This window comes from Hoplias malabaricus, chromosome 4 (genome assembly GCF_029633855.1).
Source record: "Hoplias malabaricus isolate fHopMal1 chromosome 4, fHopMal1.hap1, whole genome shotgun sequence".
Lineage (NCBI taxonomy): Eukaryota > Metazoa > Chordata > Actinopteri > Characiformes > Erythrinidae > Hoplias > Hoplias malabaricus.
This window is the reverse complement of record NC_089803.1, coordinates 19,140,606-19,160,176: the sequence shown is the minus strand read 5'-3', so window position 1 is coordinate 19,160,176 and position 19,571 is coordinate 19,140,606. Positions and strand designations below refer to the sequence as shown.

Here is a 19,571-nt window from a genome sequence, read left to right as displayed (position 1 = left end):
AACAGTCTGTTCTAACTCCTGTGTTCTTCACTGTGACTCAGGGGGGAGAGTTCGCTCGCAGGTCAGTGCTATTGGACAATGACACGCTTCTGTGTTTTTATTATGACGATGCTACAACGATGTATGAGTGCTTCACCAGAGGCATGAGAGTATCAAGTAAGTCAAATTTTGTTTGTTTATTTAAATCATTAAATTACCAATCTGGTATATGTATTTTGGTAATTAGCATATGTAAACATTATTTGCAATTTATCCTTCGAATTCAATTTCATTATCTGCAGGCTCAATGATGATAAACCTAAGGTGACAATATCAAATGAAATGAATAGAGCACGTATATTATTACATTTAGATTAGTTAAGGATTTTTTCATCTTTGTTTTTTTAGATAATGGGCCTTGTCTAGGGTCCAGGAAGCCAAAGCAGCCGTATGAATGGCTTTCCTATTCAGAGGTAAGAATGACTGGGACACCTGTGTTTGTTGTCTACTCAATTTATTTTCCCTTTTGTGATTTCTTTCCCTTCCTTCAGTTTACCACCCCTTAAATGGCAGGCTCATTGTTCAATTATTAATCTTGTATTTACTCTTCAGTAGATACTTTATCATTGCTGACAAAAACTAAAAGATATATTATTATAAGATATACTCATAATCAACCGTGGTTTTCGGCCTTGTTATACAAAAACTGATTTCTCTGGATTTCTTCAGTCTTTTACAATATTATATACAGTCAAACAGTATATGTTCTTTGCAGTCTTGCACTGAGACATACTCTTTTTGATTTGTCTGAAAATTCTCTCATGAAGTTTGGCACAGAAAAGTGAGCCATAGCCCATCGGTTTTTACAGACTTTTTGGTGGATGCTCCTGTTCTACCTCATACAGGGGTTAGACAATGAATCTGAAACACCTGTCATTGTAGTGTGGGAGGTTTCATGGCTAAATTGGAGCAGCCTGGTGGACAATCTTCATTAACTGCACATTGCACCAGTAAGACCATGTGCATCCAATGGTTCAGTCATTGTGTCCTGAAGGTGGTGCCGTGTATCAGGACGACAGTGCACCAATACACACAGCAAGACTGGTGAAAGACTGGTTTGATGAACATGAAAGTGCAGTTGAACATCTCCCATGGCCTGCACAGTCACCAGATCTAAATATTATTGAGCCACTTTGGGGTGTTTTGGAGGAGCGAGTCAGGAAACGTTTCCCTCCACCAGCATCACGTAGTGACCTGGCCACTATCCTGCAAGAAGAATGGTTTAAAATCCCTCTGACCACTGTGCAGGACTTGTATATGTCATTCCCAAGACGAACTGACGCTGTATTGGCCGCAGAAGGAGGCCCTACACCACACTAATAAATTATTGTGGTCCAAAACCAGGTGTTTCAGTCCCATTGTCCAACCCCTGTACATTCACCTGCTTATAGGGGGATGTTTCAGTGTGGTACGAACTGAATATCAGCTTCTCACATTTAATCTGAGCCCCATTTTGTTGCGGTATGTTGCAGGTGTCAAATTATGAATTTTTTTTATTATATTCACTCCATTTTACTAAAAATCACCTTTTTTAACCTGGCTGAATAACCTGTAACCTAAAACCTGTTTGTGTCCCATGCAGTTCTTCCTCAATCAGTGCTTCATATATTGCATATATCAGCATCTTTGATATGATCTTTCTCCACTGCTTTGTGAACCCAAACATGTTTTTGCCCTTTGTTATGTGGGCATCACTACAGATTGATTATTTAATCATGAAGCCTAGATTACGGTCCCTGAGGTCTGGTGAATAATGCAATACCAGTGCAATTCCAATAATTCATTACAGTAATGGTGGAATGGAATTTGCTTGTCATTTTGTTCTCAGGTTGCAGAAAGAGCAGCTAATGTGGGCTCAGCTCTGTTGCACAAAGGCCACTCCAAGACCAATGACCAGTACATTGGCATCTTTGCTCAGAACAGACCAGAGGTGAGGCTGAGTTTGTTGTTAGAAGGGAAGTTTTTATAATGTCTTATCGTTATCATGGTTCAACAATAACGACTGGCCAGTGCTGGGTAAAGTTAAATATGTATAAATATATATTGTAAATTTCTCATGGCCAGACTGTAGTGTGAGAATGTATTGTGAGATTTTTATGACCATCTATTTCTCCCCAGTGGACCATTGCAGAGCTGGGCTGCTATACCTACTCACTGGTAGTTGTCCCTCTGTACGACACGCTGGGCACTGAAGCCATCGACTACGTCATCAAAAAGAGTAGGTCTTTTGTTTTCAGTGCCCAGAGCTGTATCTTTTTATATATGACATATGTGTGAGGGCATCTGGTGGTATGTCCATCTCTCTGTGAACTTAGTTCACGTATATCGTGTGTTTGTCTTTCAGCATGTATCTCCACTGTGTTGTGTGACGTACCCGCTAAGGTTAGTCTGCTGCTGGACTGCATATCAGACGGAACACACTCACTTCGCACAATCATTCTCATGGAGGAGTTTGACTCAGAGTTGGTCGCTCGAGCCCAGCAGTGTGGTGTGGACATTATTAGCTTGAAAGATGCAGAGGTAAGTAAAGGAACTTGTCAGTGTGCTTTTTCCTTCTGCTATAAAAGCTACTGTTTCAGAAATAGGACGTTTGTTATGACAGAGACTTGTTTGGAGACGTCTTGTGCTTTATTTAGCCGAATGGTGTTAAAGATTTCTGTAGCAGGATGCTCTTATATGCTTCCTGTGTTTGTTTTTTATGTGCTGTGTGATGTCTGCCTCGTTCACTCTTTGGATTGGTGTATTAGAACTATCTTTATATGAGTGACATGTGACAGTTCTCCCTCTCTTTCTCTCTGCTGTATTTACAAGCTGCAGATGTTGCTCTTTGTACATCTGTGGCTTTCTGGTCTTGCCTAAAGGCATTCACTCTTGTTTTGTCTGCCTCACATATCGTGACTGTGGCTACTGCTTCCTTCCTCTCTCTATCTTAGACATCAGTTTGTTTACCTCACACGGTCATAACGTCCAATGAGTTCAATTTACTCAGGCTTATGTACTTCGGTGTAACTTTGACAGTGTTATACTTTATTAAATATTCTAAAAATATGATAAACCTCTGTTCAAGAAGATTAAGCAGTAAGTGATATTTGCTTAACTAATTTCTTTTACTTAGTAGATTATTTACTTTATATTAGACAAACAGTGTAATGGAGCAGTCAGTCATTTTCTCAAATGGTTCTTCTTCACATTGTGAGAGAAGCTAGGAATGGACATTTTCAGTCAAATCTGTTAATTGTATTTTCACAGCGTTATTAGAATAATCATCTTGATAATCAATTCGATAACCCAGTCTCACAAAGCATTATGCTAAGAGCTCTATCAATCAATTAATTGAACAAACTTTATTTATATGAGATATTTTAAAAAAAAAATAGTTATGCATAGTGTATTTCAGGGGCGGCCTGGTGGTACAGCAGGTAGTGTCGCAGTCACACAGCTCCAGGGACCTGGAGGTTGTGGGTTCGAGTCCCGCTCCGGGTGACTGTCTGTGAGGAGTGTGGTGCGTTCTCCCCGTGTCCGCGTGGGTTTCCTCAGGCTGACTGTCTGTGAGGAGTGTGGTGTGTTCTCCCTGTGTCTGCGTGGGTTTCCTCCGGGTGACTGTCTGTGAGGAGTGTGGTGTGTTCTCCCTGTGTCTGTGTGGGTTTCCTCCGGGTGACTGTCTGTGAGGAGTGTGGTGTGTTCTCCCTGTGTCTGCGTGGGTTTCCTCCGGCTGACTGTCTGTGAGGAGTGTGGTGTGTTCTCCCTGTGTCTGTGTGGGTTTCCTCCGGGTGACTGTCTGTGAGGAGTGTGGTGTGTTCTCCCTGTGTCTGCGTGGGTTTCCTCCGGGTGACTGTCTGTGAGGAGTGTGGTGTGTTCTCCCTGTGTCTGCGTGGGTTTCCTCCGGGTGACTGTCTGTGAGGAGTGTGGTGTGTTCTCCCTGTGTCTGTGTGGGTTTCCTCCGGGTGACTGTCTGTGAGGAGTGTGGTGTGTTCTCCCTGTGTCTGCGTGGGTTTCCTCCGGGTGCTCCGGTTTCCTCCCACAGTCCAAAATCACATGTTGGTAGGTGGATTGGCGACTCAAAAGTGTCCGTAGGTGTGAGTGTGTGTGTTGCCCTGTGAAGGACTGGCGCCCCCTCCAGGGTGTATTCCTGCCTTGCGCCCAATGATTCCAGGTAGGCTCTGGACCCACCGCGACCCTGAACTGGATAAGCGCTTACAGATAAAGAATGAATGAATAGTGCATTACAAGCGATTGACAAAAGAATAAGTAATAAATAGAAAAAAACAACAAATTGAAATGCCATAAAATAAAAATAATTAATACATTAATCCATAATAGATAAAATGGAAAAAATAAATATAAGTTATTCAGTAAATATAATAATAATAATAATAATAATAATAATGAAATAAGATTGCAATTTAAAATTAAATAATAAAATTATAAACGTTTTCAGTCTTATTAAATGGGTTTTAGTTTACTTTTAATAACATCAGTAATTTGGCTTCGTCTCACGTCCACTGGAGGGCTGCTGCAGCTGCTTGGAGCATAGAGTCTAGACATGTTTTTGTTCTTTTTTGCTGAAGGTATATGTTTTACAGTGCCCTCTGGTGGAGCAGAGGGTTCAGACATGTCTGTGTTTTAGTTCAGTCATGAGAATGAGTATTGGAACTGATTCACTAATAGATGGTCCATAATCTCTTTTTCTTGAGTAAGTAACAATGCTGTTACTTGGGACTGAATTACCATGAGTTAATTCTGTCCACAATATTAGGTCCACATTCAGTAGTCTCATGATATTTTTAACATATTTTGATATTTTTGTACTGTTATGATGCATTGTTAAAGCCTCAGTAATGAGAGTATCCGTTCCTCCTCTAGGCTCTGGGAAAGGCCCACCGGCAGCAGCCTGTGGTGAGTTTCACCGTCTACGGTTTCTCTTTCTGAAGCATATTGTTGTCTTTTATGTCTGTATTTGAGAATTTGCCTGAAGAGGAATGTGTAATGATAATTGTTTCCTTTACCCTTGTGCAGCCTCCTTCACCTGATGACATGGCTATTATTTGCTTCACCAGTGGAACAACAGGTTTGTGCATTTGTATGTTGTTTTTGCATGATTTGTTTGGTGATGCTGTTGAGTAGTATTGTGTATATTCTATAGACTAGCATACATTCAGTCACAAGTGAAAGCTACTCAATGAAGCTCTCTCTCTCTCTCTCAGGAAACCCGAAGGGGGCAATGCTGACCCACAGAAACATTGTGTCCAATATCTCTGCCTTTGTGAGGATCACAAAGGTAAATCCAGATATGTGACTATTGTTAATCCTCTATTGTTGAACTATTGTTTATTTTATAAAGGTTCTAAAATGTGTTCTGTGTGATTAATTACACAAATATAACACTTTGTGTTTGATAATTGAAAGCTAAATATTTATATTTAAATCTATCAGTATGTGTCTTCTCTTTTCTTCTAGAACGACTGTCCTCTCAGCCCCAGTGACTCACACATTTCTTACCTACCTCTGGCGCACATGTTTGAGCGCGTGGTGCAGGTACAGACACATGGAACTGGGGACAAATAAATAGAGAGGGGGGTGTAAAAAAGCACACTTTCCATGTAATTGTTGTTCTTCATTTGATACCTTGTCACAGTCTCTTGTGTTTGTCTACCTCAGGGTGTGCTTCTGATCCACGGGGGGCATATCGGCTTTTTCCAGGGAGATATCCGAAAGCTGATGGATGACCTCATAACCCTGCGTCCCACTGTGTTCCCAGTGGTGCCCCGTCTGCTCAACCGCATGTATGATAGGGTCTGTACACTGATGATTCCTTGCGACAGGCAGAACCTCCAGAGCTATGTCAGCCTGTGGTGATATAGGACTCTAGAGTGTTCTAGAAACTCTAAAGAAAGAGAAAGATAGTAAGGTTCACACGAGTATGCAGAAATATAAAGGTGTGTGTGTGTGGGTTTGTTTCAGATATATGGACAGGCCAGCACTCCGCTGAAGAAGCGGATCCTGGAGTTTGCGTTCCACAGGAAGGAAGCTGAGATGATGAGTGGCATTATGAGGAGAAACAGTCTGTGGGACAAACTCATCTTTAAGAAAGTCCAGGTAACGGTGTGAAACACTGAGATAACTGTGTTCTCATATGATTACCGCATGTCTCACTGCATGAGACCCTGCAGCTGGCTTACTGTGATCCTTCATTTACTGATGTGATATTTTCCTTGTGTTATTTAAAGCCACTGCTTATCGTTCGCTTTAAGTAGCAAAATCCTTTGTAGTCTCTCTTCATAAATGCACCATTTCTGTATTTCTGCCGTAACTGTATCACTCTAAAAGCCCCAAGACTGCAGATTTTAACCATCAAAATGCTTCTTCACGGTTTGTGAACGCTGTCTCTCTCTTAAATCGAGTGTCTCTCCCACCCCCTGCAGGCGAGTGTGGGAGGTCGTGTTCGAATGATGATGACTGGAGCTGCTCCAGTTTCTACTCATGTCCTGACTTTCTTGCGTGCAGCACTCGGCTGCCAGGTCAGATTCCACATCATATTTACCATCTTTACTCACACTGTCTAAAACTATTTTTCTATGGATATTCCAGATAATATTTATCTGAACTTGCAGCCAGTGATTCCGGGTAGGCTCTGGACCCACCTCAACCCTGAACTGGACAAATGTGATGCAGGAGGAGGGGATTTTTAAAAAAAATGCTTTATAAAGAGCAGAAACACTATGTAAAATATAGAATAATAAAACAAGTTACATTTAAATAAATGTTTTCAACACAAACTAGGCTGCAACATCAGAAATGTACGAGAGATTACATGAGAGTAAGATCAAAGCCTCCTAGCACTGGGCTGTACCACTCAGTACCACTGATGAAAGTGGGGATAACTACTTATTATTTAACTAATTATTATTAATGTTGGATGAACTGGTGTACATAGACATTCAATTATTGGTACACTGTGTGTGTGTCTCATTCCTCCTCAGTTTTATGAAGGTTATGGGCAAACTGAGTGCACAGCTGGCTGCACAGTGACTGTGCCAGGAGACTGGAGTTCAGGTAAACACACTCTTTTCGTAACGAACAATCCGAGTTCCTTTAGATCTCCCTCTGTTATATTACAGCTCATGGTTGTGAAATGATGTGCTGTAGGTCACGTTGGACCCCCTCTCCCCTGTAACCTCGTGAAGCTGGTGGACGTTGCTGAAATGAACTATCTTGCCGTGAATGGAGAAGGAGAGGTGTGTCAGTCCTTCCCTGACCCAGATTAAGTGCCATCTTTGTTGCTTACCCTTATAAGAATTTCCTCTGTGTGTGCCGTGTGCTAGGTGTGTGTGAAGGGTCCGAATGTGTTTAAGGGATATCTGAAAGACCCAGAGAAGACTAAGGAGGCCATTGATGAAGATGGCTGGGTCCACACAGGAGACATTGGCAGGTGGCTGCCGGTCAGTCATATTTACACTCTGCTCTTGAATCAGCTTTTTCCAGTCATCAGAAATTAATTATTTAATCAGTATATAAGTTCTGTCCCTAAAGGATATAGTTGTCCTTCACGTGGTGTGATCCTTTATATAGCATTTAATTTAACTTGCTTTATAAGTTAAGAAAGGTGTCTTTCTCCTGTAATGTTAATGTTTTGGTAATACATGTTGTTGTTTTTTTGATAGCATTAATATTTCCTTATCTGCTACAGAATGGCACTCTGAAGCTTGTGGACCGTAAGAAGCACATCTTTAAGCTTGCTCAGGGGGAATACATCGCCCCGGAAAAGATTGAGAACATTTACATCAGGAGTGAAGCTGTGGCCCAGGCCTTTGTTCATGGAGACAGCTTACAGGTGATATAAAAGATTCTGTCTTATGGAAATACGTTGATTGTGTGGGATATTACTAAATATCATTTTAGTATAGTGCTATGTCTAACGTGTAAAGCTTCCCTGTTGCCAAACAAGTATTCTACATTTATTGAAGCAGAAAATACGTGTGTGTATGTGTGTGTGTGTGTATTTTTGCTCTAAAACAGGCCTGTTTAGTAGCAATTATTGTCCCTGACCCGGACTTCCTGCCTTCCTGGGCCAGTAAAAAAGGCTTTAAGGGATCTTATGAAGAACTCTGTAGCAACAAGGTAATGACATTTGTGACTTTTTACACATAATTTGTATTTGTTTGATCTGATTTCCATAATTTAAAGACATAGGTTAATTAATGTGGCCTTGAACTCTACTTTTGTCCGTAGGAATTCTGTATTGAAACTTTTTATTTTTATTCAAGGTTTACAAGTGTCTGGAAACACAGTCTAAACACATTTAGTTAATGAGATTGAGGGAAATGCTATGTTTGTTTTTTTAATTGTAGGAAGTGAGAGGTGCCATTTTGGAGGACATTGTTAGACTGGGCAAAGAAAGTGGACTTAAGTCTTTTGAACAGGTGAGTCTCTTTGGGACTGTCATGGAAGGCAATGAAACAGAGGAGTGCTTAGCAAATCTCAAAGGCAAAAAGAGCAAAAAAAAAACACAGAGAAGCAAAACAGGAAAACAAACGCTTAATAAGACATGCAGAAACATAAGGCAATGCTACATAAAATGTTTCAGTCAGGATTCTGTTAAAACTCTGTGACTGGATGGCAAGTTCTTGTGAACTGGAATCCATGAGAAGTACCAGAAGTGTAGGTGAGAGTGGAAATAACAGGGGTATTGTTTTGGGGTTGTTTTGTATTCAGGTAATATACTTTAATAAATGATAATTAAATTTCATGACAAATGTCAACATGGTTTTGTCTGTGGTTTGGCTACACAAAAACAGTGTTGTAGGCCACTGAAAACAGAGGTCCCCTACTGGACTAGCATGATGATGCAGCCATGTTTGTATTTGTCTGGACAGGGATATTTAAAAAATACAGAGAGAGGAAAGTCTCTGTTTTTAAAAATAAACGTTTGTGTGGACATGGCCTAAGTGTATAAATATAATTATATATAACCACTATAGGGCGGCACGGTGGTGCAGCAGGGAGTGTCGCAGTCACACAGCTCCAGGGACCTGGAGGTTGTGGGTTTGATTCCCGCTCCGGGTGACTGTCTGTGAGGAGTGTGGTGTGTTCTCCCAGTGTCCGCGTGGGTTTCCTCTGGGTGCTCCGGTTTCCTCCCACAGTCCAAAAACACACATTGGTAGGTGGATTGGTGACTCAAAAGTGTCCGTAGGTGTGTGTGTGTCTGTGTTGCCCAGTGAAGGACTGGCGCCCCCTCCAGGGTGTATTCTCGCCTTGCGCCCAATGATTCCAGGTAGGCTCTGGACCCACCACGACCCTGAACTGGATAAGCGCTTACAGATAATGAATGAATGAATAACCACTATAAATATACTATATGTCAATCTATATATATATATATTAGATCTAATACTTCCTGCTTGTAAATAAAATCTTTCAGGTTGATATTAAAGGAGCAGTCAGCCATTTTCTCATTATGAAGCCATTATACCGACATCTAGTGGCCTGGATGTATCAGATACTGTAATGAATATATTTTAAACACGGCTGCCCTCATAGGTGACCCAGTCTATAGTTCATCACGTCATAAACCGGTTCATTTCAGGGACTAAAGAGCAGTCTGTACTCATGAGATGAAGATGTTTTGGTGGTATAAATGACCGATTTCTTTAACCTCAAACCTGGTCTTCTATTTTGTAGGTGAAGGACATTGCTTTGCACACAGAACCGTTCTCCATCCAGAATGGCCTTCTCACTCCAACCCTCAAAGCCAAGCGAATGGAGCTCAGAAACCACTTCAGGCAGCAAATCGACCAGCTTTACTCCACCATTAAGATGTGAAACTGACCCTGTTTGTAGTTTTAAAAGGGATACTAGTAATGAACGAAAGTCAGTAGGCTTTGTTTAGCATCATTCTAAGTGGGCCTAACTTTCATTCGTTGTTAGACACATGAATAATTTCGGGTGAGGTATGCCTTTAAAGAGCCATCCTCAGAAAGGAACCATGCCTTCTCCATGCAACACATCCACTGCCTTTCAACTGTACATAGGAATAAAGTGAATATAGGATCAAAAAGTAGAAATCGTCTCACCAGTTACCCTCCAGAACATCATACCTCACGGTCGCCTTGGTGATGATATGACCTCAGATTGGTGCAATAGCTGGGTAGTGGGAGACTTTTAAAAAAATAATAAATAACATTTCTCTAACACTTGATACAGCTCTGCCAGAGTGGCCTTGGGCTTCTTTGAAAGAGATATTTCTTTTTTTTTTTTTTTTTTTTTTTTTTTTTTTTTTTTTTAATATCAGCCAAAGATGTTGCTTGGATGCTTCACTGTGCCAGATTCTTACCTTATACCTTTAAAGTCCTGATGTTTCTTTTCATGTTCAGATTTTTTTGCAGTGTTTCCAAAATACTTTCCAGTTCCAAATACTGTTTTTCACTCAGGCTTTTTTAGGCTGCAGGTAGCACATGAACCAAAAAGGTCACCATTAATAACCTCTGTGTAGTAAATACTGGCCCTGTTTCTGGCCTGAACAGGTGAACAGTCCTTAAAGCATTTGTCTTGTTGTTTCTCTCCTTGGTTCACAGTAGTGCTGCTAACTGCTAGGCTACAATTGACAGTAGTGATACCCAGATAACTGCAGTACTACAAAACTGCAATGTGCACATTCATATCATAGGTTCATAAAATATTTATTTTTTAAGTGTTATTATGTCCTTTTGCTGTTCTGTTTTTAAAAAGGATCCTTTGCTTGCATTCCTACAGCTACATATGCGTTAATGATATGTTTGCAAGAAACAAAGCTCAACATTGCCTATATATAGTGGTTGTGTTATTACTTAGCAGTTTAAAGGTACATTGATGACACTGAATTTTATGGATGCCTTGAATGTACAGTATGTGAAGAAGGGCTTTTGATCAACCTGGGTTGTGATGCAACTAAAATCAACTTGTTTCCCTTTGTTTGCTTACATTTTTAGTTGTATTTGGTACTGTTTTATCTGATCACCGAGATGTGAGAATTTAAAAATAAATATCAACTCTGTTATGTACAGTAAAACTTTTAAACAGTGCTGCAACGTTTACTTTCAGAGTTTCCTTTCAAAAATGATCTCTCGTGTGTTTTTCAACATTCTAAATAGGAATAAATGATTGTAGTTGTGTTCTATCTTGACTTATCAGAGACTTAAACACACTCTCAATTTAGTAATTTATCCATTTTAATGTGTGTAGTATAATACATTGATTTAATAAATAGTCACGTGGAATGAGTCATAATTCTGGGATCTCAGTTAAACTGAGGAAACTTGGAAATAATCATATAATCAAGAGTATGATTCATTAATTCAAGAATTTAAATGTTAAACTTGATGTTGTGACATGATGTTAAACAGAGTGAACATTTTTACTTTAAAATTACAGCTTTACGATCATTGCGGTGCTTCACTGACCTGTAACTTGCTGCTCCGGACTCAGCAGTGCAGAAACTGCACTTTTTAAATGTTCTTCCACCTGATTTCAGCACAGTGCTGTGAAATTAATTACACTGTAACTAAGGGAGCCCCGGAGGCAAAATACTAAATCTAATCAATAGTGTGTGTTTAAATTGCAAGAGATTATATACCATCGAAAGAACCTGATTTAATACGTTTACAGAATGAAAAAGTAAGTTGAGGGAGTGCGTTTTAAACTGAAGGCTTTACTTAGAAAAAGAATGTCATACAGTTGTAAGTTTACTTCTATATGGTCAGTGAGTGAAGGTAGTATTTCGGCTGATCTTGAGGGCACCGATTACTGACGTGCAGACTGACCAATTAAATGTTTACAGACAAGGTTATCGACCAATAACAGTAGCTCTACAGTCAGACCGTGCAATCAGAAGATTCTAGGCTACTTCACCACGCCCCCTTCTCTCTCAAGCGAACCAATCGGAGTAGGGGAGGGCGGGACTAGTTTGTGAACGAAACGCTTCTCGAAGTTCAGTGTAAGCTCTAGAAAAACAAAATCCCGGACGTTTGTGAAATTCCGCCCACACATTTTATTAAGTCTAAAAATGAGGACGTCTGGTCACCCTAGGGAACGGTGTTCTCTCGCTTTTCACACAGAACCTAGCTACTGACCTTCACTACTGTCTGAGCTGCTTTGTTTTTGTTTGAGTTTGAAACTGAGCTCAGACTTGAACTGCACTACTGAAGGTGGAACGTGGCTGAGGATTTAACGGCTGACGCTGTTTCACAGACAGCAGCAATGGCTGGTTAATACTGTTAGAAGTATGTTTTCAAGAAACGTTACATTAGAAAAACATTGGAAATATATGAAGTAACTGAGTTCATAGTTACACATCTGCGGAGCTTGTGGATGCCACTGGTGCTGCTCTCACTACTATTTCTTGATTCTGGTTTAATGTGGTTAAGTAGTACCTAAACCTCTCACTACAATTACAATGTTAGATATCTTACTGTACAGCCTTTATAGGAAACGACAGCACTAACGTCCACACTCATGTCCACTTAATCCAGTACTCTTACACCATACGTGTACTTGGGATGTCCTGCGCTTACTATAACTATTTCTTTTTACTATTAGATTGTCAGTTTGCTTCTTAGTTTAATGTTTAGCTCATGTGTTGTGGCACTAATGTCAGTGTCCCTATATTCGTTCATCTTCAGTGACTGCTTCATCCTGATCAGGGTCACAGTGGGTCCAGAGCTTACAAGGAATCTTTGGGCGAAGGCAGAAACACACCTTGGGACAGTGCACAAGTCCATCACACGCTTACTCAGTCCTACCAATGGACAAGCCTGCACAGCCAATTAAAATATGAATATTTGGGAGGAAACCCACACAGACACACCTCTTCACAGTCTGTGACCTGAGGTGGTGTTCGAACAGAAGACCCAGAGACCCTACTGCTGTGTGGCAGCAACAGTACCTGTAACACCACTGTGCTACCCAGTGTCTCCTCAGTGCTGAAAATGATTCTACACTACAAGTGTGTGTGGAAAAAAAAATGTATGATTTGTAATAACAAAAACACCTTTGAACAGCTAAGCTTAGAGAAATATGATATAGTTCTGTATTTGTGACTTTTCTAAAATAAATTTTTAAGGGAGGAAATAAAAATAATAATAAACTACTCCCTCAATTTCCTCATCTCAGAGTGGCAGCTATAAATATTTAACAGAGGTCAATAGCAGACCTTCCCAATCACAGTCTTGATCTGTGTACAACAAAACCATGTTATTGTAATAAACGCTGGGGGTGTAGGAGTAAGGGATGCAGGTAGATGCAGGAGGCTTTATTAACATAACTTAAAAGGACACTAGACAGAGGGACGCTAAACACAAGGGCTAAACTATAAACAGGGATAAACACTAAACAAGAACTATACAGAACTAAGGGGTTAAATGCTAAACACTAACAAAGCTAAACATTAAACAAGGACTATACAGAACTAAGTGGTTAAATGCTAAACACTAAACACAGCTAAACACTAACCATTAAACACAGCTAAACACTAAACACAGCTAAACACTAACCATTAAACACAGCTAAACACTAAACACAGCTAAACACTAACCATTAAACAAAGCTAAACACTAAACACAGCTAAACACTAACCATTAAACACAGCTAAACACTAACCATTAAACACAGCTAAACACTAAACACAGCTAAACACTAACCATTAAACACAGCTAAACACTAAACACAGCTAAACACTAAACACTAAACACAGCTAAACACTAAACACAGCTAAACACTAACCATTAAACAAAGCTAAACACTAAACACAGCTAAACACTAACCATTAAACACAGCTAAACACTAACCATTAAACACAGCTAAACACTAAACACAGCTAAACACTAACCATTAAACACAGCTAAACACTAAACACAGCTAAACACTAACCATTAAACACAGCTAAACACTAAACACAGCTAAACACTAACCATTAAACACAGCTAAACACTAAACACAGCTAAACACTAACCATTAAACAAAGCTAAACACGGCTAAGCATTAAAACATTAAACAAGGCTTAACACTAAACAAGGCCTAAACACAAATCATTAAACATAGAACAATGCTAAGAACCATGAACAACAACCAAACATACGTACAATGAACCACTGACAAGGAATATATAAAGACAACACCAACAAGAAACACCTGGTTACTAATTAAGACACATGACACTAGAAACACAAGGGAAGTGTATCACATGACCAGGGAACAATCCGGAAGCAGACACAAGACACTGGGAAACAGTCACATGACAAGGGGAGCACAAACAATGAACAAAAACAGAACACAAAACTAAGCACGGTACAGTTATACTATATATAGTTTATTTAAAGGTGTGTTAAATAAGCATTTGCCTTGAGATTCACCCTTAAGACGTTTTTGGGATGGAACCACTGTGTATTTGTCTGAGAAGTACATTAAACATAGATTTGCCTTGTGTTCTTATTGTTACAGGACTTCCCTATTCTTTGCCAAACATGTTTAGGGGAAATCCTTATATTCGCATGGTGAGTGAGCACATGGGCAGTTAGAAATGCACAATGAGACAGACATTTGCTTTAAATTGTAATCGAACAAAACCTTAAGAAGTTTGTGAGACGTGCACTAAGATGAAGAACGTTTGTCAGACTTGTTTACTGGATCTGGAGTACGGTGAGTAACTATTAAGGGGTTATACTCAATGTGTAGGGCATTCAAACACGAGACCATCTGCCTCACAAATAATATTCAAACTCTTTTTTAAATATAGTGAATAATGCTCTGTCTCTCTGTTGAACACACTCACTGCTCTACAGCTCAGGTCTGCTTTGGTTGCTGCACTTGGCATTGGGACAAGGTGTATATTGTGTTTTTGTTTTAAAGCATTACCCTGGTTTATCTGCTAAAGTCACAGAGCTAGTCATTTTGATAATTACTTGAAGGCATTGAGAGTTTTTGTTTTAGTATGACCTCTCACATCCCTTCAAGGGATAATGGTTACAGTGTAGTGGAGCTGCTAATTTATTCAGCACTGTAATGTGGCAGTTGCAGTTATAATATCTTAATCATGCTTCTTGCTGTCGCAGTCACACAGCTCCAGGGGCCTGGAAGTTGTGGGTTCGATTCCCGCTCCGGGTGACTGTCTGTGAGGAGTTGGTGTGTTCTCCCCGTGTCCGCGTGGGTTTCCTCCGGGTGCTCCGGTTTCCTCCCACAGTCCAAAAACACACGTTGCAGGTGGATTGGCGACTCGAAAGTGTTCGTAGGTGTGAGTGAATGTGTGTGTGTGTCTGTGTTGCCCTGTGAAGGACTGGCGTCCCCTCCAGGGTGTATTCCCGCCTTGCGCCCAATGATTCCAGGTAGGCTCTGGACCCCCCGCGACCCTAAATTGGATAAGCGGTTACAGATAATGGATGGATGGATGCTTCTTGCTTCCTTCCTAAGGTCTTCCCATCCAAGTAAGGGATGTTGAACTTTCCATTAAAGACAACATGCCATAATCAGAAATACTCATGGTCTGTTTACCATAGTTTCACACAAAGTGAAGGACAGCTAACGGTGCTCAAATGATGTAGTAAACTAAAAATCCACAAACATGCAGATACAATATTCTAATTATCTTGGGCAAATATAATCACTCCTTAACCTTAAAGAATATCATTTATAACACAGTTACAACACTGGTGAGAAGAGTCACAATTCAGTATATTCTCCAGATGATTCTGCACTACATTAAGGTTATTTATCAGTGTAGAAAACACAGAAAATGGAAGACTCTTGGACATGTACCTTGAGTATATGGCTATTCCTAATCCCAGCATTGAGGGTCCTGTTTGTTCAATGCTCCTGTCTCAGATCCAGGACTCAGATGGTACACGGCCGGTGGGTTTGCTGGGCAAAGCACCCAGAAACCTCCCCCACATCTGCTCCTTCTGGGTGAAGGGAGAGTGTAAGAGAGGAGAGGAGTGTCCGTACAGGTAAGGGCACTCAGGCAATTTAAACTTAGAGACCTTTACCAACACTGCCACTTTTACGAAGAGATACAGCTGACATTTGACAGTGAGAGTCTTTTGCTGAGGTGTCTGGCAACAGTTTGGAAAGTAGATTTGAATGCTGTTTTTCTTGTGGATTGGCTGCTTTTATGAGATAGTGGAAACCTGTATGTTATACTGTGTGAATATAGTTTCACAGTGAAGTGAGTGAAGCAGTCCACATGGTGGCAATGTTGAGTTGAATATAAAACACATGCCCTCAACACTATAAACCTGAAACTAGATAAATAAACAGTTTTCTCCTAATACATTCTTGACCAGTAGCACTCTCACATGTCACTGGTACTAAGATTAAATGAGAACATGGTAAGGTCATTTAAACATATTTGACTCACAAGCATCACAAGGCTTTTTAAATGTAATCAACTCCAAATTATAAAATATGAAATACACATTAATAGCTTTTTAGAAGTTAGTTTTAATCATTAGATGAAGGTCGTCATTTAACATGGCTCACTCACATATGCCTTTCCAGCTTTTGTGGTTGGCTCGGGTATGGAGCTGAATTTAAAACGAGACAGATGCTGTGGTGTTTATCGTAAGGAACGTTGCAAGTACACAGACCAAAATGGAAATGGGGTCATACAGGTTCAGATATACCCTCATAAGCAGTTTACCTTGTATAATCAAATTGCAGATATCATAGCTTAGAAGTAAAACACTATGTGTTTAATATCAGAGATTTATCCAGAAATGTTTTGTCTATGTCACACATTGCTGTATTTTTGGTCTAGATTAAATGATTATAATATTTAATCCTTTTGCTGAAGATTACAAATGTGAAAACCAGATACTAATGTGAGTTACAGCAAGTGGGTTGTCGGTTTGATCAAGAAGCAGCGACATTTTGTCCCTGTCGCATTAAAAGGTTCTGTCTATGTTCAGAGCAGTTTTAATACAGAGCTTCAAAGACCCCCTTTAGCGTGTCTTTCGAGCATCGAGGGCGATAGCCCTTCACATGGCAACACACACACATTCACTCACACACTCACGCCTCCGGACATTCTCCGGAGAATGTGTGTGTGTGTCTGTGTTGCCCTGTGAAGGACTGGCGCCCCCTCCAGGGTGTATTCCTGCCTTGCGCCCAATGATTCCATGTAGGCTCTGGACCCACCGCGACCCTCAACTGGATAAGCGGTTACAGATAATGAATGAATGAATGAATTTTAGTGCTAAAAGGTTTTTTTTCTGGGGAATGTACTGCTTTCAAGTTCCCCATTTCTTTCCCGAGGCACGAGAAACCCACAGACCCTGACGATCCACTGTCAGATCAGAACATTAAAGACCGTTACAGTGGCATCAATGACCCAGTAGCAGATACGCTGCTTAAGAGAGCTTCTACCATGCCCAGACTGGACCCGCCGGAAGACAAAACTATCGCCACTCTCTAAATTGGGGGTTTGGGTGATACCATCACAGACTCAGAGCTCAGGTGAGCAGCACAGAACACTTGCAGTGTGCTGTGTACATGACCATTTGAATAAACCAGATGTCACCGGCAAAATCTAATGTCAATATTATTATTGGTGAGTTAGAAAAACAAGCGCGTAATTTGCTATTTTGCCAAAGTTTACTGTACTTGTTTCCACAGAAACCATTTCTACCAGTCTACGAGGCCGGCAGCTGAGCTCGCTGCTGAGAAATCCTTCAACAAGCTCATCATCAATGGCCGCAGACTCACAGTGAAGTGGGGCCGCTCCCAGGCCGCCAAGGGCTAAGAGACTAAAGATGGCTACAGTGAAATGGTGACCAGACTGGAGCCTGTGCCTGGTCTGTCTGCAGGTCTGTCTGTGTCTGTCTGTCACCCTGCTGTAGTGCGACCTATAACAATTCTAAGTTTAAAAAGCTACAATTCTTTAATGAAACATATGAATGGATCCTCTTGTACCAGCACAACACACACGAAAACGACACCACTGTGTCATTGAGACTGCAGCACTGAGAATGAATCACCACCCTAATCATACCTGCTCTGAGGTCCTGACCATTTGAAAAACAGGGTGAAATGAGGCAAGCAAAGTATGCAGAGCAACCGATGAACTACAGTCTGTAATTGTAGAACGGCACGGTGCTCCTGTATGGTCAGTGGAGCTGAGAGAATGGACAGTGAGTGTAGAAGCAAGAACGTGTTCATAATGTTATGGCTGATTGGAGTCAATTTTGCTGTGACAAGAATGAATGTGAAAAATATAACATTGATCATTTAAAATTACATTAAATCATCTGTTTTAATGAGATGGTTAAGTCAGGTTTGAGTAAAAGTTTGAGTATATTCAGTATATTCAAATATTAAGTATTTGAGTAAAACCTAATTTGTATGGAATTCTCTCTAAGCCATGCTATTCATGTCCTAATATAATTTTGATGCTATTTGTTGTGCTATCTTTGTATATGTCTTACAGCTTTGCCTCCACCCCCCTGGCCTTGGAGGATGAGACTCCAGCCAACTACTTTAACCTAGACCCCAGCAGCTCTACTGCATTAATCAACCTCAGCCTGCCTCCTCCACCTGGTTCACTGCACTACACACATACACATATTACCACCACGGAAATAGCTTGATGAGTCTATGTTATTAGGGTTAGTACTAGCTTTAAAAGGCTATTCACATTGTGACTGCTCACTGAGCTCCAGTTTTTCAAGAATTTAATTTCTCCTTGCTTCTGTATTCTTTCTATATTCTGTGATTTAAAAAACATAGTGTGAAAAATCTAATATGTCACAGAACATTTATATGAATAGCCTTTAGAGCTTAAGAGCTTGTAAATTTAATCACTGCAGTACAGCAGCTGAGGAGTCACGGCAAGCATCTGCACAGTTTGACTAAGCAGTTCATTTATAGTACGTGGGTGAAGGCAAAACAATTCATACAGTGTTACAGTTGCTTGGTTCAAATGAAATGGCAAAATTCATCTATCCACATTGATATGCTGTTGGTAAATTAATCCTTCTAACGGTGCTTTTCCACTGCACGTTACCTACTCTGTTCGACACTACTCAGCTCTATTTACATTTTTGGCCCATTGTGACTGGTAGGTTTCCATTAGCAGAGCTCCTCACAGAAAGGTAGCTTGTGACATGGCCAATCATCATCACTATCAGGAGCTGCAGGATTTTAAAACCACAACAATGGCAGCGCTCTGCATGGTTTACACATCACATTTAGTTCCATATAGGCTCGCTTGGAATGACAAATCTGCAGGTACATACAAATATACCGTTCCAGATAATGTGCCTAATGTAAAAGCAAAAAAGCCAAGTGGAGCCTAGTGGAGTAGAGTAGGTACCATGAAGTGGTAAAGTGGCACAAGTGCTGGAGATGTGACAAGCACATTTTGTTTTGCTTCAGGTTTGGGGCCATCTATGTTTCACCCCATAGGCCCTCCTCCGCCTCCATCTATGGGCTTGAGACCACACGGCCACATTCACTACCCATCCCAGGACCCCTAGAGAATGGGTGCTCATGCTGCCATGCACCATGGAGACTAA

At 40.6% G+C, this 19,571-nt stretch overlaps 1 protein-coding gene and 1 pseudogene across 2 annotated transcripts in view; both read left to right on the top strand.

The window, feature by feature from the left end:
* The window catches only part of acsl1b (acyl-CoA synthetase long chain family member 1b), a 23,765-nt gene extending 12,640 nt beyond the window's left edge, over positions 1 to 11,125 (top strand). The window contains exons 3-21 of one of the 2 annotated variants that reach the window (XM_066667014.1): positions 42 to 156; positions 388 to 452; positions 1,868 to 1,969; positions 2,158 to 2,257; positions 2,384 to 2,559; positions 4,903 to 4,935; positions 5,056 to 5,107; positions 5,244 to 5,317; positions 5,497 to 5,574; positions 5,698 to 5,832; positions 6,001 to 6,135; positions 6,462 to 6,557; positions 7,020 to 7,092; positions 7,186 to 7,274; positions 7,362 to 7,478; positions 7,727 to 7,870; positions 8,056 to 8,157; positions 8,388 to 8,459; positions 9,718 to 11,125. In XM_066667014.1, coding sequence (XP_066523111.1) covers positions 42 to 156; positions 388 to 452; positions 1,868 to 1,969; positions 2,158 to 2,257; positions 2,384 to 2,559; positions 4,903 to 4,935; positions 5,056 to 5,107; positions 5,244 to 5,317; positions 5,497 to 5,574; positions 5,698 to 5,832; positions 6,001 to 6,135; positions 6,462 to 6,557; positions 7,020 to 7,092; positions 7,186 to 7,274; positions 7,362 to 7,478; positions 7,727 to 7,870; positions 8,056 to 8,157; positions 8,388 to 8,459; positions 9,718 to 9,858 — 1,899 coding nt within the window. In that variant the 3' untranslated portion in view covers positions 9,859 to 11,125. The remainder of the gene's footprint in view (positions 1 to 41; positions 157 to 387; positions 453 to 1,867; positions 1,970 to 2,157; positions 2,258 to 2,383; positions 2,560 to 4,902; positions 4,936 to 5,055; positions 5,108 to 5,243; positions 5,318 to 5,496; positions 5,575 to 5,697; positions 5,833 to 6,000; positions 6,136 to 6,461; positions 6,558 to 7,019; positions 7,093 to 7,185; positions 7,275 to 7,361; positions 7,479 to 7,726; positions 7,871 to 8,055; positions 8,158 to 8,387; positions 8,460 to 9,717) is intronic. The other variant, XM_066667013.1, reaches the window with a different exon arrangement.
* Positions 9,897 to 19,571, top strand: LOC136694954 (pre-mRNA-splicing factor RBM22-like; annotated as a pseudogene).